General features: G+C 51.3%; 6 protein-coding genes across 6 annotated transcripts; 5 read left to right on the plus strand and 1 right to left on the minus strand.

Annotated features, from left to right (window-relative positions):
- Window positions 1–1843: 1843 nt before the first annotated feature.
- On the plus strand, window positions 1844–2272 carry PpBr36_10078 (uncharacterized protein; the record flags this gene model as incomplete). Its single annotated transcript, XM_029897192.1, has 1 exon — window positions 1844–2272. One exon carries the CDS (start codon window positions 1844–1846, stop codon window positions 2270–2272), a length of 429 nt encoding a protein of 142 aa, XP_029745107.1.
- Window positions 2273–5304: 3032 nt separating this feature from the next.
- On the plus strand, window positions 5305–5831 carry PpBr36_10079 (uncharacterized protein; the record flags this gene model as incomplete). Its single annotated transcript, XM_029897193.1, has 2 exons — window positions 5305–5439; window positions 5544–5831. The coding sequence occupies 2 exons, from the start codon at window positions 5305–5307 to the stop codon at window positions 5829–5831; spliced, it is 423 nt and encodes a 140-aa protein (XP_029745108.1).
- Window positions 5832–7027: 1196 nt separating this feature from the next.
- On the plus strand, window positions 7028–8344 carry PpBr36_10080 (uncharacterized protein; the record flags this gene model as incomplete). Its single annotated transcript, XM_029897194.1, has 2 exons — window positions 7028–7210; window positions 7310–8344. The coding sequence occupies 2 exons, from the start codon at window positions 7028–7030 to the stop codon at window positions 8342–8344; spliced, it is 1218 nt and encodes a 405-aa protein (XP_029745237.1).
- A 641-nt stretch (window positions 8345–8985) lies between these two features.
- PpBr36_10081 (uncharacterized protein) lies at window positions 8986–10069 on the plus strand (the record flags this gene model as incomplete). The annotated part of the gene is made up of 2 exons (XM_029897195.1): window positions 8986–9811; window positions 9870–10069. The coding sequence occupies 2 exons, from the start codon at window positions 8986–8988 to the stop codon at window positions 10067–10069; spliced, it is 1026 nt and encodes a 341-aa protein (XP_029745236.1).
- Window positions 10070–10337: 268 nt separating this feature from the next.
- On the minus strand, window positions 10338–11989 carry PpBr36_10082 (uncharacterized protein; the record flags this gene model as incomplete). The annotated part of the gene is made up of 4 exons (XM_029897196.1): window positions 10338–11359; window positions 11420–11577; window positions 11658–11739; window positions 11821–11989. 4 exons carry the CDS (start codon window positions 11987–11989, stop codon window positions 10338–10340), a joined length of 1431 nt encoding a protein of 476 aa, XP_029745235.1.
- A 5223-nt stretch (window positions 11990–17212) lies between these two features.
- On the plus strand, window positions 17213–18412 carry PpBr36_10083 (uncharacterized protein; the record flags this gene model as incomplete). The annotated part of the gene is made up of 1 exon (XM_029897197.1): window positions 17213–18412. The coding sequence occupies one exon, from the start codon at window positions 17213–17215 to the stop codon at window positions 18410–18412; it is 1200 nt and encodes a 399-aa protein (XP_029745234.1).
- Window positions 18413–18480: the final 68 nt, after the last annotated feature.

An 18480-nucleotide genomic window follows, 5' to 3' on the forward strand; every position in this document is an offset into this window, starting at 1 on the left:
GGGGCCCACAAGCCACATGAGGCGGCCCGTGAGGACGGACCTCCGAATGAGCTTGATACCGCAAATGAGACCGGTTCCGCTTTTGATAGACGCATGATGCGGGCCATGTCAACTGCGCTCAATCGCAGGATGGTAATTATGGGAATTATAATATTCAGTGCCCGTACCCGGTAACCTCGCCTCAGCTGTGGGTAGGTACCTGACCTGGATGCGATTCATCTGGACAGCCCACCAGAGTATAGTATATTCTCTGCATTCTGCTGATTGTTAGATTAATCACGCTTGGCAAACAAAAAAACCGAGGGTCCGCGCAGGGTAGTGATTTTCGCACAGAGATATAAAATTAGTATCAACACATTTACCATCTATAGCTATACATCTTTTTTTAAAAGCCTGCCAAAACCCGAAAACAGGTTTAGCCTGGCCCGCCCCACCAATTTGGGCCGACGCGGGCCCCATGGGTGGGGTTGTGGAATGCCTTACTTTTTTTAGCATGGGCCACCCGGGCTGGCGCGGAGAAAGCAGTCACAATCAAACATGGAAGACAGATGATCCGACATGCGTTTTTATGATTCTTGATTCGTAATGTATTGTTAAGCCTAATGGGCTGAGAGGCCTACGTCGCTTTCGAATGCAAGTAACTGCGGTCACTTGAGCCACTTAATTTATGATCCTTTATCCAGGTCAGACTATGATCAGTCGGCATTGACGGCAATCACTAATTATAGTAACGTATTTTTATAGGCTTTTCTATCCACAACCCGAGATTACATTTAAGTGTTAATCATTTAGGCGAGAGGCACTCTATTCGCCATAACGTAGCCCAGTAACAAAACAAAGAAAGCCATAACTAGAAAGACTAGATAATCGAATCAAAAAGGAGTTTCCGTAATATATCATACTTTAGTCCATGTACATATTTGCTCAAGTGATTTACAACGGACTAGGGGGTTTCCAAGAAGACATTGATAGTTAAATATGAGTTTCGCTACGTAAAAGGCTCATGTCGCACGCAAAAGCTCTTCAGGCCCCAGTTTTACGCGTGTTATATACTCATTCTAGACCAAATGTTCCATACCAAAATCAAACCATTGCAAATCACGTACTTGAAAAATTATCCTCTGATAGAGGAGTTTGGCCGTCATCAACTATTTATTTTACGGATATAGACGACCTTGAGAGGACCCTTTGTACACAAAAGATTACACTAAACAGCTTCACAGCACAAAACCCGTTGAGTAATATGCATTAAGTCCCGGTAATATTTCACTACATTGAAATTTGTTCCTTTATGCTTAATTTAATATTACTTTTTTCTTACTTGAAAATAACTATAGCTTGTATTAATACGACTTGTATCATCGCCGCGATCGGCAAAGACAATGTACAAAATCGGTATTTTAATGCATATTCTAAAAAGTAGCTATCTGTAACTAATTACGTCATTAGCAGAATCTATTGTAAATTCTGCTCCGTGTGCCAAGGGTCACGTGACCTACCTACTCGCATGTCTGCCCGTGAACAGACAGCATGACTAAATCTGATCTGGGATACCTTGGTTCCCGCGACACGGGCTTGTTACGTAAGATAACAGGAATCTGGAGCCCGAAGGCGGGGATTCCGTTATGCGAGAACTACAAAGAAATATATAATACTGACCATCTTGGCGCTCATGGTGGTCTACTTTCTCCTGTGTCCTCACCCAACCATCAATCTTTCTTTGTCTCTCGTTCCTTGCGACTTTGGATTTCAGTTCTCTCGTTCTTTCTTTTCCATTTCCAATCAACACACTCTTTTCAGTTCTGTTTTTATTTCCTTCTTTGCAGGACCACTCGTTTTCAATATGCATCTCGCATCGTTTCTAATCCCCTACCTCGTGGCTGGCGTCATGGCCGCGCTTCCAACGCAGCAGGAGCCCTCCAAGGCCCCTCAGGGGCTTCCGCAATACAACGACTTGACGATAAAGAGGCCTAGGACCCCCGTTATCAGCGCAGACCTGCAGGGCGAGATGGGCAAAATCACCCTCCCGACCGTCTCGAGGCAGCCCATGCCCCGGTCGACAACAAGGAGAAAGGCTTGCGCGGCGCGCGCGAGGCCGGGCTCGCCCGCCACACGGCACGTAGCCAGGGCCTTGACAGTTTCGTCACCCAAGTCCGGCGGTGGTTCCTCTGGTGACGGCGGTGACAGCGACAGCGACGATCAGCCCAACCCCAAGTTGCCTGGCGGACAGTTCCACAAACCTAGCCGCAAGGCAAAGTCCTTTGCCGCGTAGGAGCCTTGCGCGGTTGTCTTTGTCGCATTTTTCCTTCACTTTCTCGTTGGGTTTTGGGCTGGCGGGAGTTTTCTTACTCACCATGTTGGGTGTTTGACTGTTTCATTTTCCAGTTGGCCTCTTTCCGTTGTTTTTGGGTTGCGCATCCAAACCGCCAAATATATTTGTGCGTACATGGCATGTTCAGCCATGATGCAGATGTAATAATTTCAATACAAGACGCACAAATCAACTGTTCCTCAAGCCTGGCTTTACGTCGAGGCAAACCAAATGTTGATGATTCCCAAAACAAAGGAATTGTGACCATCCATAGCTCGCAAGCAGAAAAAAAGGACCGACTACGGATATCCAATCACCATCCAAGCTTTCCTGTGTCCAATCGCCGATCTGAGGACTGCTTGATCAAGAGCAAATGTGGCAAGCAAATTTGAAAAGCTTGATTTGGATGTCGACTCTCCCACAGAATTGCTGACTATGACCATATGCAACGGCATCAATAAACCTGCAAGCTTATGCAATTAACTTTTATGTCGCGTCGTCTCCGAGGGCTGTTATTTAATGCAACTATCAGCTTTGTGCACTTCCTTCAAGGCCTCAAATATTCCAGTGTGATGATGTCTATCCCACACATGCCAGTTTATTCCAGTTTACATGCTGTTGGAAATCAAATCGCCCAGAGCAGTTCTCTGTAGAATGTTTTGCGGCATTGACCGGGCATCGTCGACCGAGCCGACTGTGGGTTGCCGGACATGGCGATGATATTCTCGGGCACTCTAATGTCGATCTTGTGGTTCAGCATGGAAGCTGGCCAATGGCGCGATCCATGCGCAAACGACTTTTTTTTTTTGGCCCTGAGGGCTGAGGCGCAGGTGTTCCTAAATATACACAGCCCATTTTATGCAGTCCGGGATCGGGCTTTGACGCAACCACGTTACTCGGTTTCAGCCAGTTCGTATTTCTTCCACAAGGCCACTTTAAGCAGAAGCAATCCAATGCATTTTTGAATGGGGAAATGCCTTATTATTTTAATAATTCGTGTTAATAGTTCACGGAATATTAAAGCATATTTTAATCTCAGAGTGTCTATTCGACCCACAAAAGAAAGTGTTTGCTAGACGGATGGAATGTAGACTCCAACATGATGAGGATAAATAAACCACCTTAACAAAATCCTTGTATAGCTTACATTTCTGCATTCCTACAAATTGCTAAAATCGCCCCTTTGCCCACAAATGGTTGAGTTCACTTGTGTCTTAGTATACCTTTTACTTTACCAGGACACCTAGCAACAGCCTCAAAACATATTTCACAATGCAGCCCAAAATCATCTTTGTTTTCGCCGCCCTAATAGAAATGGCTGTTGCCGTCCCTGCAGCGCTCTCAGGCTCCCACTACCGTCAGGGTCTTCGCACAAACACCGGTGCTCTGACTGGGGCGGCATCGGCTTCACAGTCTCGTTCTTCCTCCAACCCTCAAGCTTGCAAGCAACCCCAAGGCCGTGGTCAAAGGAGTCCCAAGGCTCTCACTAAGCGCACTTTATGTGAGTTTGACAAAGATATCGGATATCGATATCCAACACAGAAACACCCAATTCAACATGCTGACTCTACATCTCTGTTTATAGTTCGTCAAATGTTCAGAAATGTCGACTTGGGAAACGTTGTTTCCACCGGGATGGGGACCGTACTATGTGTGGAGGGATATGTTGGTCGTCAGGTGTATTTGAGCGAGAAAAAACATCAGAGTGAAAAAGAAGAGCAGGAGCGACAACTTGAAGCCGTGATGGGAAACCAACCACCATCGCCGCCGAAACAAAAACAGACAACACGTGTTGAAACAGGCAGGCCGTCAGGGATTAATAACCTTCCATGGACGTCTGCGTAATGACTGGCTACAAGGACGCGGCCGCGTTCCATGATAATCGACTAATCAGCTGCGAAAGCAATAAGGAAGCCCTTTAATGATAATACCATCAATTGACTAGAGCTGTCGGAGCTGTTCCTGATTGGAGAGTTTGAACGTCGTCGCGTGAGAATTAGTTATAACCCAGCGAAAAGTGACGGCGAGAATAAGTACAATGGCGTTTTATCAGCTTTTTAGACATCAATCGTGACAGGCGGTATAAGAGTTGTTGAGTTAATGTATACATTGTAAGCTTAATTGTCCTTTTTAATGAGAAAAAGGTGTAGCTTCATTGCAAAGACCCAGCTGGGTTCGACTATAAAAAGCGACTGAAGGGAAGAATGGCATTAATATGGAAATGACTTGCCTCTAATGAAGAGCATAGTTCTAAACTGCAAATATCTCAGCCCTGCAGGAAAGCAGGGCCATATCAGCAGCGAAACCCTCATTCCGACAGGCGACGGGAGAGAAATGTTTCCCGTTGCTCAAGGGTGGCTATGCCTTTATGATAAATACCATATGTTGTTGACCAGAGCGTCGGATATATTTGGAGAAAGAACGTTGTGAGTTTGAAGCAGCAAACCACCAAGGTGAGTTTCGATTTCACCCAAGTAGTGAAAGAAGTTGAATGATAGACTCTAAAACAGCACCCAAAAACATGCGCACGGCTACTCGGCATCCGTTCGATCGCTCTGATACTTGGCCCCGCTCCCCGGATTCCCTCCTCACACGTGTGTGCCAGGCCGTTCCCGATTGGGTTTGGTAGCCGCCGTCGTAGGAATGGTTAGGCAACGCCAATACCCCTGATCTGCCAAGCAATGCGCAACGGTGGCAGGGTGAATTCTTGGAGCCGGGGGCCGCCGCAGACGGGCACTTCTCGACCATCCTCCCTCTCCCCGCGCTCTCTCGCAGATTTCTTAGGAAGGGGTCTATGGCCGTTAGAAAACACAGGAATTGAGTAATATGGGGTTCCTTTCCCCTTGAATCTCACTACCAAATACCAGTATACTACAGAAGACAGCCATTTTCCCCCGAAATTTTATTTTCTAGTTTCTTTTTTTGCCACCTAGTCTGCAATAAGTCTAGACTCCTCGACCTGGGCCAATTGCACGTTTTTGCTGTTTTTCAAAATGTTTGATCTAATTATGGAGGTCATCGGGGCAATCGAGCACGAGGTAGACGAGATCCTTAACTGGCTAGCTGTCCTTTGGATGATCTTCACCTCGGCATTCTTCCTCTACGTCTTGATCACCAATCCATTCTGGGTAAGTTCATTTCCTACGGAGTGTCCCAACCCAAGACTTTTTCTGCTTTTTTTTTGTCCCCCTTGCTAGTTTGCCCTCATGTTTACTGACATGCGGGAGCACAGCGTTCGGACAGCAAGAACTACATCATAGCGGATCAGGCCGAGCTGTCGCGCCTCTTTCAAATCGCGAGGGACGCTGGCAATTTCGACGAAAAACGGGTGCGTGCTGCCTACGATGATTACCAGCAGGCCACGGTCAAGTACCTTGGCGACTTGGAATCGCTCAGCTTTTGGGACTGGCGACGGGAAGAGGCCGTTTGCGACGAGTACAAGGCACACCTGGTTTTCAAAATTGATTCGTTGCGGTCGGTACTCCGTGTCAAGGACAGGGTATTTAACATCAAGTATTGAACAATGGGTGGTCTCTATGTGGATATCTGTTTTGTTAGTTCGGTGATCGGAGGTTTCGTCACGCAATGCAACTCTCGGGAGCAATGAGAAGGACCCCTTGGCGTGCTAAGAGTATGGAGTAAACCAGAGATGGAATAAACTGGCTTAGGTTGTGTATTGCTACTACCGAATGAAGAACGTTCTCCAGTACTGGAGGCTTTATGAAGTTCACTTTTTTTTCCTGGCACTGACGGAGTATCACAAGGAAAACAATACCGTCCTGATTTCTGCTTGCCTATCTATCATGGAGATTATTGGAACTCGGTAACGCTAAACGCAGGGATTTGGCCGCAATCTCAAAGCTGCAGCAAATGCAAGCCCTGCTCAATGGCCTAGCCTTATCATCTGTATTAATGCAGGATTCCGACCCCAGTTGCCTTTTTGGGCTTAGTGTCTGGCCATGGAACCCCTTCGGCACCGGCCTCAGTCCTGGATGCGTTGCATTGCTGGCGGGGAATATTGTTAAGGCAGCCCCCCAGATGGCTTCGGGATTTCGGTACCTGATTATCTGAGTAAACGGTCTGCAGCGAGGACATCAGCTACAAAGTGACCTGCATGATGCCAAAACTAACACGTGCTTGCCAAATGCTCAACGGAAGGATGCTCGGCTTACTGAGGTCCGCCGTTTAGGTGGCAGCTTCCGGGATCATGTAGCGCAGGGCTCAGAGAGCACGTGCAAACGACGACAGCTTTGATTGTGTGTGTGTGTGTGTGTGTGTGTGTTTGTGTCTGTCCAAAATAGCCACAAGCCCCGTTTAATCTCAACCCCTTCATAGTTTGGGCAGCCAAGCTTCCGGGACCTCGTCAACTCCAAGTCAAACAAAACGGAAGCCTAGCTGCCTTGGCTGCATACGGGTTGGGAGTCAGGACAGGTCCAGTAAGCTTTTTTGGGCGTTTTTACTGAGAAACTGGCGCTGCAAGTGTGGCTGGGGAGGCAGGGAGGGCGATTGCTTGGTATCATACAGAATCGTTCCCGCACTTCGTTCACCAAGGGCGGTCCAGATGAGTGTACTCGAAGAGTGGTTTAGTAAGTAAAGAGCACATAATGCAGAAATGCGGAATGTAAATACGGCCTTGGAAAGTCTTTCCAAGTTCCCAATCGTGAGTTGAAATGTCTTGGATGAAAACCAAAATTATCAGCCACAGGCCCGCGCACAATGAACCTCAAGCACCTTACCTTGGCAGCCCTGCTACTGGGCAATGCAACGCCCGCTCCTGTCCCAAACCCACAACCTCAGCCGGCACCAATCGATGGGGGCCAGATAGCCTCCACAGCTATGCGCGGTTTGACGGTTTGCGCCGTCCCGTACTTATTGCACATCCGACAGCAAGGCCTCGATGTAAGAGAACCCTTTTCACTCTTCTCTACTCTGTCATGTCTTTTATCATGGCTTCTCACGTACCACTTACTGACCGTAGGGTGCGCGTGCTCAAAACAGCAAGCCAAGTTGGAAGAAACCATCAAGTCAGCCGACAAAAATTGGGAGGAGAGGCTGAAGGAGGCCACCTCGATGGAGGAAAAGACAGTAAAAGATCAAAAGGACAGCCAAAAGGCGGGAACCGGGGCCCAGGGCCAAGCATCAAGTTCCTCGGCGTCGTCTAGCAACTCGGCCACTGTCACACCTCTCGACCCGCGTTGCCCTCACGCGTTCACCACGTACTGGAAATTTCAACGAGCCAATCACGAACGCATGCTGACCAAACGGCCGACGGCCTCGTCTTGGAACTCCAGGCAAAACACAAAGTTGGCCAAGGCGACCGAGCAGTGCAGTACCAACCTTCTCATCGCCCGGTCAAAGTTCATGCAGCAGAACGACATTTACAGGAAGAAATATCACAACCAAGCCCGCCTCCCGGACGAAGACTTGTGGAAAGTCGACGTCGAACCGCAGACGTTGGCGGACGTCGAATACTCCATCAAGCAGGGCTGCATCTACGCCATCAACGGCGTGGAGCCTGAACCCCTGCCGGAGATGGCCGCAGCGGCCGCGCCAGCCCCGCCGCCCTCGGAGAGGGGGAGCAGACAGGAGCAGACGCCCTTGCTGCCCCTCTACAGCACGGGGCGCAGGGGAAGCAATCAGCAGCTGCCCACCGCGCCGATCCCACAGGAACGCCTCACGGTGCCGGCCTCGGCGGCTCCTCGCGCAGGCGGGCCGTCGACGCAGCAGAGCCAGAGCCCTGCCGGCACCAGCGCCGGGTCGTCGGCCCAGAGCAAAACGCCGCCGACCCCGCCTGGCTCCCCCAAGGAGAGCAGCTCTAAGCCGAGTACGCCAAAAGGGCCGGACCAGTCTGGGTCGGCTTCGGCGGCTGACGGCTCCAAAGGAAAGGGTAAGCTGCCGGCCGGCACTGCTCCGGGCTCACTGGCGAGGACTCCCTCCGGCCTGGGTGGGCGTCCGGCGAGCTTGGGAAGTGGTGCTGTTGGTGACAAGCAGCCGGATCCCCTGACAAAAGGCGATCGTCAGAGGACGTGGTAGAGATGCATTGAAAAGACATGCGCGTACAGGAAGAAACGAAGTGGCAAGCGAGATCACCACAAAAAACAGACTTGGGCGTTGCATTGTACAGACAGTGAACAAGTGGTTTGATGAATTGTGCTAACAACGATTTTGAATTTAAAAAGATAGGGCTTAGACATGGTGAGAATTCGGCATTATACAAAGTTACTTTGCTCATGTAATTGAACCATTATGGTTTGCTTTTTTTTTTTTTTTTTTTTTTTTTTTTTTTTCTTCAGAAAATAGCCTGTGAGATTCTTTACGACTGGTAAGCTCTTTGAAACTATTGTGGATCATTCCCCAGCTCAATATTCGGGGCTTGTGACTATTAAGGGTGAGAGTTTCATATTGGTGACTCGCTATTGTTATTTGCGTCACTCTGCATCACTCCACAACGGACAGTGTCAAAAGTCAGGGCTGTGAATTTGACCAAATAAAAACCGGTTCCGCAAGAAACCCCTTTGGGCCTTGGCATGGTTCCCGGCATCTTCCCGGCTCTCGACATGTCAGATGTCATGTCGCCTGGCAGTTACAAAAATAATCTCTTAATAAACCCTTGCCCGCCCAGCGGCCCACCAAAGCCCACAGTCCAACACAACACACGACAGAACCGAGGAAGAATGCGACCCAGAAGTCTCGCGGTCGCCCTTGCGGCCACCTCCCCGCTCGCCGCGCAGGCGTGCACCACCCAAGGCAGCACGCCCTCGGCGGGCATCCACCAGGGCTTCAACTACGGCTCCCGCAACAGCACGGGCGGCTGCCGCGACCGGGGCGAATTCACGCGCCTCTTCAACCTCGCCCGCTCGCTCCCCGCGGCATCCCCGGACGGCGCCTTCTCCTCGGCCAGGCTCTACACCACCATCGAGTGCGGCACCGAGGGCTCGCCGGACCCCAGGCCCATCTCGGCCTTCCAGGCCGCCGTCGACACCAACACCACCCTGCTCCTCGGGCTGTGGGCCAGTTCCGGCCAGGTCGGCTTCACCAGAGAGCTCAACACGCTCGTCGCCGCCCTCGCCGACCCGGCCTACGGCTCCCAGCTGGCGGGGCTGGTGGTCGGCCTCGCCGTCGGGTCCGAGGACATGTTCCGCGCCGACGCCATCGCCCGCGGCACGTGCGGAGCGGACGTTTCTCGGTGCGCGGCGGGCGCCACGGCCGCCGAGATAGCGGCGTACGTGCAGCAGACGCGAGCCGCGCTGCAGGGTACGGCGTTGGCCGGCGTCGCCATCGGGCATGTCGACACCCCCGGGGCGTGGGTGCTCGACGGGGCGGCGGCGCTGGTGCAGCAGTTGGACTGGGTCGGGCACAACTCGTTCCCGTACTGGGAGGAGGGCGGCCAGGAGAACGGCATCGACAACGCCGGCGGGAGATTCGATGGCGCCTTGGGGGTGACCATTGCTGCTGCAGGCCGCCTGCCTGTTTGGGTCACGGAGACTGGATGGCCTTCGAGTAAGTGCTTTTTCCTGAAACATGATTGTGTTGATATACTGACCATCAATTCGTATAGGTGGTCCAAACTCGGGAAACGCCGAGGCGTCGCCGGCCAACGCCATGAAGTACTGGCGCGACGTGGGCCGACAGCGGTTGTTTGGTCAACGATGCACTTGGTGGTACATCCTGGAAGACAGCAACCCGGACCAGTCGGCATTGTCGTTTGCCGTGTGGGACTCAAGCGCAGGCCAGACCAGGTTTTCTCTGGATGGATGAGACGGGGCAGGGAAGGGAATAATGACGAACTAGTCTAAGGCTTGATCCAGAGACAATAATATGACTATGTGATCAAAAGGGTGATGAATATGAACTATATACATATTAAATGAACAACTAGTTTAAATGAAGAGAAAAAAAAAAAAGAAAAAGAAAAAAAGAAAAACCAATGCACAAAGGGGTATTTTGGTAATATGAACAGAACCAGAACCTCAAGCCAAATCCCACAGGAAAACAAATGAAATCAACCCTCTCTCCGTCCAACCCATTAACGTTTCACGTTCTCGATCCAGCAAGGCAACCAAAGAAATACCAACACACAAGTGCTGGCAAACAAGGCCCCCACGGTCAAGCTCTGAACCACAATCTTTGTCTGGAGCCGGCGGAGGGCCGTGTCCTTGACCTTGAGCTTGCGGTCGAATATCATCAGCCGAGAAAGCCGCTGCAGGATCGCGCCCCGTCCACCCCGGGCCGATTCGGGATGGACCTCGGCCGCGGCCCGGTCGCCACAGGGCCCGTCCGCGGCCCCGCTCCTCTCGCCGCCGTTGACGTTTTCGTCGTCGAACCTCTCCCACGGCAGCGGCTGGCGGCGCGAGAACAGGAGCAGGAAAAAACAGCTCCCGCGCAGCCCGGACAGGATGAAGGCCATGCCGATCCACCAGAGCGGCCAGGGCGCAAAGGCGTTCCAGCGCGAGTGCGCCCCGACAAAGGGGTACAGGGCGCGCAGGAGGATGCACAGGAACCCGGCGGCGGTCAGGACTATGCCCAGCGAGGTGGCGACGCAGACGGTCTCGTAGGTGCCGTTGGACACGCCCAGGCGCACAAAGTTGCGGTGGGAGCAGTTCTTGAGCAGGCCGTAGACGTGGTCGGCGACGGGCCGGAGGTGGTCGGGGTGGCAGTACAGGTGGCGGGCCTCGGTGCCGCTGTCGGAGCTGGCCGTCGACACCCGCTGGCTGCTGGCGATGTAGTGCTGGATGGCGCGCAGGCAGGCGTCGCGGGTGGCGGGCGGCACGTTGAGCTCCTTCTCGGACCCGGGCATCAGGTACGTCTTGACCACGGCCCGCAGCTCGGCGCCGTGGCCCAGGTTGGAGTTGAACATGTTCTCGGCCGAGAAGGGCGAGGCGTTGGAGTTGGTCGTCGTCGATCTGCAGTCCCGGCTGCTGCGTGAGGCCTTGTCGCTGCACATGGCGTTCGGCGGCTCGAGCGGGCACATGCTGCTGCAGGGCGACTTTGCGCTGAGGGCCACGTTCATGCTGATCATCTTGGAGATGTGTGCCAGGGTGTCGGCGCCTGTGGTTGCGTGGTTAGCTTTCCTTCAGAATCCAGCCTGAGGTTGCAGTGATGAAATACCCAGATCCGGTTCCCAATCTGACTTGATTGCACTTTGCGGGCGTGTATCTTGTCCAGCCGCGGCTGCAGCTGCCTTGTCGGCGAATGTTGCACGGAAAATCTCTTCTTCCTTTTCTGTGATGCCCAGTCTCTCGTATGCTTTTTCATAGTTTTTGAACCTACAAGCATATTTTGTCAGGAATCTGTTTAGGAGTCGACAGAAAACAAGAAAAAAAAAAAAGGCGCAACAGGTTCATACCAGACGTAGAATTCGAGGTTTTCAGGCGAAAACTCTATGTATTTCAAGTACATGTAAAAGTCGTAAAATGACATTGGGCTGCCTGTTCGTATTTGTATCCATCCAAAGTTAGAATGTGATTCGTTCGGCCATGAAACCACCATCCACTCGCTGCTCAACTTACATGTTTTGTTGGCCAAGATCCTCTCTAGTCGCAAACGAGCCGGGACCGTGATCTTGCCCCGTGGTTCGGGACTGAAAGCTCGCCTTCCGGAGCTGATTTCGGTTGCATATTCCCTAATGTCCCGATAGTCGGGTTTCTTGTACCACACAAGCCACGCTGGAAGCTGCATTTTTTTTTTTTTTTTGCTTTTTTTTTAGTCGGCGTGGACGGAATAGACGTTGGTGATGAAAGATTCTTGAGCCGAAACCAATTGAGAGAATGTGAAGAAGCAACTCACAAATGGGTATATATGTGTTGTTTCTTAACAGCCTTGGCGACCAGCAGCCAGATTAAAATAAAAAAAGGAAAGAAAATAAAAGATTACAAAGGCGAGAAGGCGAGACAGGCCAATCTGCGTAGTGGTGCCAGGAATCAGGAACAGGTCAGTGGCGTGGCGCTAAAAAGTCCGCCTCCACGCTTGGACTCCAGACTATCGTCAGACCGATGGGCCGCGCCTTCGCTGGAGATTGTGGTACGTTAGGCTGAGAAAAAAAAGAAGAAAAAAAAAAAAAAAAAGAAAAACTGGATCCGAACTCTGGGGTCACAGGCGGCAACTCCATGTATGGACAGCCCGGCGACTGGGTGCTAGCATTTGTGTCCCACTTTCAAATGCCCGGATCCCGTAAAGAAAGGCTAAAGCACTCTTTGGAATTGAGCGTCGGATGTCGGCTGATCGCATCTGGTTGGGGGCCAGCGACGTCAAATAACCATTGGCCATGGTGGATCAGAGCTATTCCTCTTTTTAGAGGTAGACGAGAATAACTCAAATCAATAGACGCCTGTTAACGGCAGATAGACGGCTCCCCAGTACAAATCCGGTAAGGATACTAGCATGAGGTCGGCGATGCGTGTGTAACGTGGGGAGCCGCCCGAGACAGAGCGTAGGGCAAACACAACAGCGACGCACTCTTGCACAGTTGGCAATGGTGGCCGGTACTTTTTACAGCGTGCCGGCGACCTGGATTTCATTCATGACCTTGATCAACACCACCCAGGGTCTCGGGGATGACGACCAAAACATGAAACAGTAAGCGGTGAGCTGCTGAGAGACTTGTAATGATGCTTGGCAAGTTGCTGTTTGTAATCGCTTTAGCTTTGCACAGCGTCAAAAAAATCAAACACAAATTGATTGTTCCCTATTGAGCTTGACGATTATACTGACGTTGGGTGGCTTATGCAGGTCTTTGGTGCAACATTGCCACGTGAGTTGATTGTTCCGTCTCCATGCCACTCCTAAACTAACCCCTGGGATAGCGACGCCACAGGACACCAAACAGCCTTTTGTTCGGTCGTGGGCCTTCTAGAACTGGTGCTACCCGCTTGTCGGGACTTCCGACGGTTCCAACAGAGATGGCCTCGTCGGCCTCGCACGCCTCGTATCAGAGCCGGGCACCACTCTGTAAATTACCACCCCTTTTAGCGCCATTTACATGTGCCGATCTTCCTTACCCCAACCGACACGAAGTCTGGACGTTGATCGACCACCATTTCGATAGTTTGTCACCCAAGGCGACCCTAAAGCCAAGAAATCGTAAGATTAACCCGAGTTCGCATGCAAGGTGTCTGCATTAGGGCCGACCGACGCTGGCGCTACACGGATAACTGCATCATGACCACGTGGAATTTTGTGTGGCTGCAGTCGGGGGACCCGGGGTGGATTTTCCATCTCGCTGGGCTGCATGGAGAAATCTGAAATCTGCAGGCCCTCCCCACATCCCAGGCCGAAGTAGTGAGTGAACCCCGGAGATGGGCGCCCCTGCGCGACCCCAGTGGACAAGTGTTGGCGCCATTCTGGGCGTCATATACTTTCCAAATTGGTAAAGACAAAGATATACTCGGTTACCATGCTCAGAAGAAGAGATGAAAAAAAAGAAAATTGAAAAAGAAAAAGAAATAAAAAAACCTCTCTCGTGCCAGTCATGCTCTTTGAGGGTCTGAGCAACACAATGCGCTCCGCCCAGCGACAAAATGAGCACCGGGAGCACAGGAGGAAAGCAAACAGCCCGCCCGGTTGGGCAAGTGTGTGGGTCAAGCTGAACGATCGGTCTCTTCCAGATAACGGTGTCCCTCTGCTGGTCAGAAATACCCCGACCGAGACCTAAACAGGAATCGGCGGCTCAGTGTGATTGCAACCGACCGAAGCACATCCGGATTCCTACCACGTTTACCGGAAACATCACATGGGCAACCACTATTATCGCCGATACCGCCTCAGTCTTTTTTGCTGTTCTTTATAGTGGCTAAGTTTTCAGGGTTATTTGTGGATTCTCAACTGACTGAATAAATTTCAAGATAATTCTGGAAGACATGGGGTTACTAATCGCATCGAAGACGACTGGTGCCGCCTGCATCAACGTCTTTACTGCTCTCGGTCATCACGGCTTGCTGAGCGAAGCTGCAATTTTCGCTATTGCAGAGGAGGTGGAAGACAGGCTTGGGTCTCGAAGTGACGGTCGCTCCAGCCATCTCGTGATCTGGAATTCTGGGCTGGGGGGTGGTTGTGATGATGGATTCATAATAGAATTCATAATAGGATCAAAAATAAATGCTTGGAATTGACAGCGAGCTCAATGTTAACAATCGTATAGAGGAGAAATTGCCATGCCCAGCCCAGAACCCTCAAGGTCCCGTACCAGAGGGCGTCGGCTACCGTACCTCTTCCTGTCGAGTGTTTGGTTACTGAAGGCTTGACAGCTGGATTGGCCCTGGCGTGGTTGGGGAGCTGGGCCTGCAGAATGGCTGCGTTTAATTTCTTCATGTATAATCATGTCGTCACAGGCTTAGTTAGAAGTAGTGCTTCGAAGAAGACGAGGTGGAAGCTTGTAAGTTGTGGTTCATGTTTGATGGGGGCACGTACAGTCCCATACGCTTTTGGCGACGCTAGCCACCCATTACTGCTTGCCAACAATGGAAGTTACTTTTCGGTGACTTCATCACAACAGCGATCGAGGAAAGCACTAATCGATGATACTATTTGCTAATGCATACGAGCTAAAACCGACTTATCAAAACACCGGCGGGAGATTACACGGCTCCTGTTGAGAGCGTTGCACATGTTGATGTCAAATTACAATTTTCGGAGATCGCAGTTGCTGCTATCATCTTTTTCATCGTTTTACCGGAATTCAGGGTTATGATTGAATGAAATCTGAGATGTCGGGGTTCATTGGGTTGGTTGACTAACATTTCCATCGCGCTGAATCAGCTTGAGTTGGTTGCCGCGTCGCGTGTAAGAGTGCGGGACGCGTCGACGAGAACGCCATCGCCACATTTGAGGCCGATCCAGTTGGACCCATCGTAGCTGCAGTTGACGAATATGGTTGTTGGGGTCAAGTTGGCCGAGGTATTATTGGCAAAGCAAGATGGCTACAGGTTATAAAAGCCTTGAACTGTGAGCTTGTCAAGTTGTCATAAGCTGGAGGTTTTCTTCAGATCAAGTACCACAAAGCGATAGTTGGCACAAATGTCGCGCTTGTCCAGCATAGCGTCGTTGTTAGTGCTTGTGAACATCTCAGACAGCACTGGCGAGGATGGGTAGGAATTCTATAATGAATGAGATCGGACTCCGATGGCGATAATGCTATTCAAATAGCGACTGATAATACCCCAATTCGGGGAAGCATTAACCGCATGCCTCCATTGCCGGTTTCTAGTCAAAACGGGCTTCAACATGGCAGACCTTTATAGAAACTCCAACTAGGGCGGTAAAAGGGGTACCAGGCAATACATTATTATATGGGCGTAATTCGGAAAGTTTCCAGTCGGAAAATTGAACTTTAATTGATTATTTTTCACTTATACCTAACACCTGAATTACAATCGTACAAGTATTAATACGAAGAATGTATATTTTTACGGGGTTTGCCACGCGGGCCCGCGGGCTGCCAAGGAGACCCGCGTGCAAATTTGGGCCGGGCCGGGTCCCCCATAGTCAGTTCAACCCACCCACGGGTAGCCCGCCCCACCTACTTGGGCCGACGCAGGGCCCCACGGGTGGGGTTTGGCACACCTTGGATCGGAAGAGTTTGTAGCAGCCGAAGCGGAAGGCATTCGGCCCTGGACGAGGGGTAAAACTGAAAGGGTATTGGAAGCATTTTGATCTTTTTGTCTCTGTGCGAGGGAATATGTCAAAGCCAACAAGCGCAGGAATGCCCTTCTGTATAAGTTGCTGGGAATGCTGATATGGACAGATGAGCATTGATCAGAGCACTTGATTGAAAATGGACAGTAAGTACTTTGAAGAGCATAGACAAAAAGTTTTGCCAACTTTGCCTCTGAATCGGCTCCCTTTGATCGAGATCCTGACGACATGATGAATTTCATCCTTTTGAGCTCAAAAGTTTCCCGTTTTTGGAAGGTTTGTACAACTGTCGATGGATTAGACGTGGTATGCCACATAACACACTGTCACACAGTGAATGTAAGACGCCTACAGATGTTAAGCGACCCCACCAGACAGCTTCAGCGCAGTGCATACGGTCGGCACTAGGTTGCTGGCAGCAGAACATAAAATTGAGCTTGTCTCGTTGCAGCTAGGGAGCAAGGACAAAGGAAAGAAGGGAATGAATAGTCAAGGCGAAGGTGAGGCAGAGAAATAAGAGACCTCAATCCTTCTCAAACGATGGGTGCAGCCCTCACAGAGTCACGGAGTAATTAACGTTAATCTCCTCTTTGTCGGATTCTTACCTGTTCAATCTGCTCGAGACCTGACCAGACTGCTTACCAAATAAAAACACAAGGTTGTCTTCTTGTAATACTGATATAATCTGTGCTCACATTCACAAGACTTTTGCTGACTGCTTACTGGTCCTGCTCCCTTGTCAAGAGGCCTGATTGGTGCTGTTGCCGACAACAGCCACCCTTGGCGGTGCCGTCGGTGGATACCTTAGCACCGACGCTTAACCTCGTGGGGAAGTCTTGGCCAAAAGTTAACCGCAGCATCGGCGCTATTGATTGTCGGCCTAAAACTCATGGAGGCTGATGCATCGCCAAGAGAGAAACGGCTGAGTGTGCTGGTGCTCTCTCGTTCCTCAAGGACGCAATCACTCACGATGGTGTCTTATGCTCGTCGGTGGATAAAAATGAGGGATGGCCGCCTGTTGTCTTTGGGGGGTGAATTGTAATTGATTGTCATTTTCGGTCATTCATCTGCTGTAAGACGTCTCTATTGACAAATTTGTCGCCGTTTCCTTGCGTTTTTTTTTTTCCTTGCGTCTTTGCCTTTCCCTTTGTCTTTTTTTTTTCTTTTTCTTCATTGCATATATCTTTGGTTCTGTTTTTCTTTTTTCCTTTTTGGAGTGTGCCCTTCCACCAAACATCTTCCCCCCACCGCAGGACAGGCAAGGTGCCTAGAATGCTCCTAGCAAGCGCGCTAGCCACCTTGGCGTTGTTGTCTGGCTCTGTCGTCGGCAAGGATGTGATCTACGACGAGGCCTCTCCTGAAAATTACGACCTTGACCCCGACGACGTGCCCCCTCATCTGCAGACTCGATTAGAAATCCCCGGCATGGTCAAGCATACCGCCTACCGGCACGACGACGGCGACGTATTCCACATCTTTGTGCACAACTCGTACGCGGAGCCGGGGCCGAACGGCGAGCACAAGCCCGTCTTCAAGCGCGAGTACGCACCCTCGGCCGCGGGCCTGCGCAGGCGCGAGGACAAGGCCAAGCCCGCCGAGTCCCAGAAAGACGAGACGGCCGATGGCAGCGACAAAAAGATCTACAAGGTCCACGTCGTCGAGCACTCCGCCATCGTGGCCTATCAAGATCTGCCTCGGCCCGCCAACGCCACCAAGCCCAGCAACCAGACCGTCGCAGAGGTCAGCAAGAAGGAGTGCAACGCCCTCGGCGGCACGCTGACCTGCGCGTCCGCGCCCAAAAAGGAGGGCGGCGAGGTGCTGCAGTGGCGGTGCAGAATCGCGTACTTTGGTGGGAACCCGATCGAGGACAAGTGGGTGCCGGGTGACGAGGGCAAGTGCCAGAGGAGCGAGACGGAGGCGGAGAAGGAAAAGAAGGCCGAGGAGGCAAGGAAGAAGAAGGAGGAGGAAGAAAAGAAGAAGAAGAAGGAGGAGGAGGAAGACAAGAAGAAGAAGGCTGAGGAAGAAAAGAAAAAGAAAAAGCTGCCCAAGTTCGACGACGGCGGGCGCTGCGGCATGTCGACGTTCAAGAACCTGACCACGGCCACGGCAGCATACACGGGCGGCTGCCAGGCCATCCACAACTGGGCGGCCAAGCGGCTGGGCAAGTGGGCCATCGGCGCCAAGGTGCAGGGCGACATCAACCTCATCGTGGCCGGGAGCAACAGCGGCGCCAACTGCCGGTTCGTGATCCGCAACAACAACGAGCACACGACCTTTGTCGGGACGGCCGACGTGCGGGACCTCGTCAGGGACTCGAGGCTGCGGTTCCAGGTCACGTACTCGAACAAGACTGGCGTGGGCGAGAGGATGGGCGCCGAGGGCCACATGAAGTGCGACAAGCAGTACAAGAACGGGACCAAGTTTGAGCAAAAGGTGGATTGGGCGATTTTGAAATATGATGGCACTGTATGAGTTTGAGACGTTTTCTTTTCTTCTAGATACCCACCGCGAGTTTTTTTTTTTTTTTTTTTTTTTTTTGT

The sequence above is a fragment of the Pyricularia pennisetigena genome (assembly GCF_004337985.1).
Source record: "Pyricularia pennisetigena strain Br36 chromosome 7 map unlocalized Pyricularia_pennisetigena_Br36_Scf_7, whole genome shotgun sequence".
Classification (NCBI taxonomy): Eukaryota; Fungi; Ascomycota; class Sordariomycetes; order Magnaporthales; family Pyriculariaceae; genus Pyricularia; species Pyricularia pennisetigena.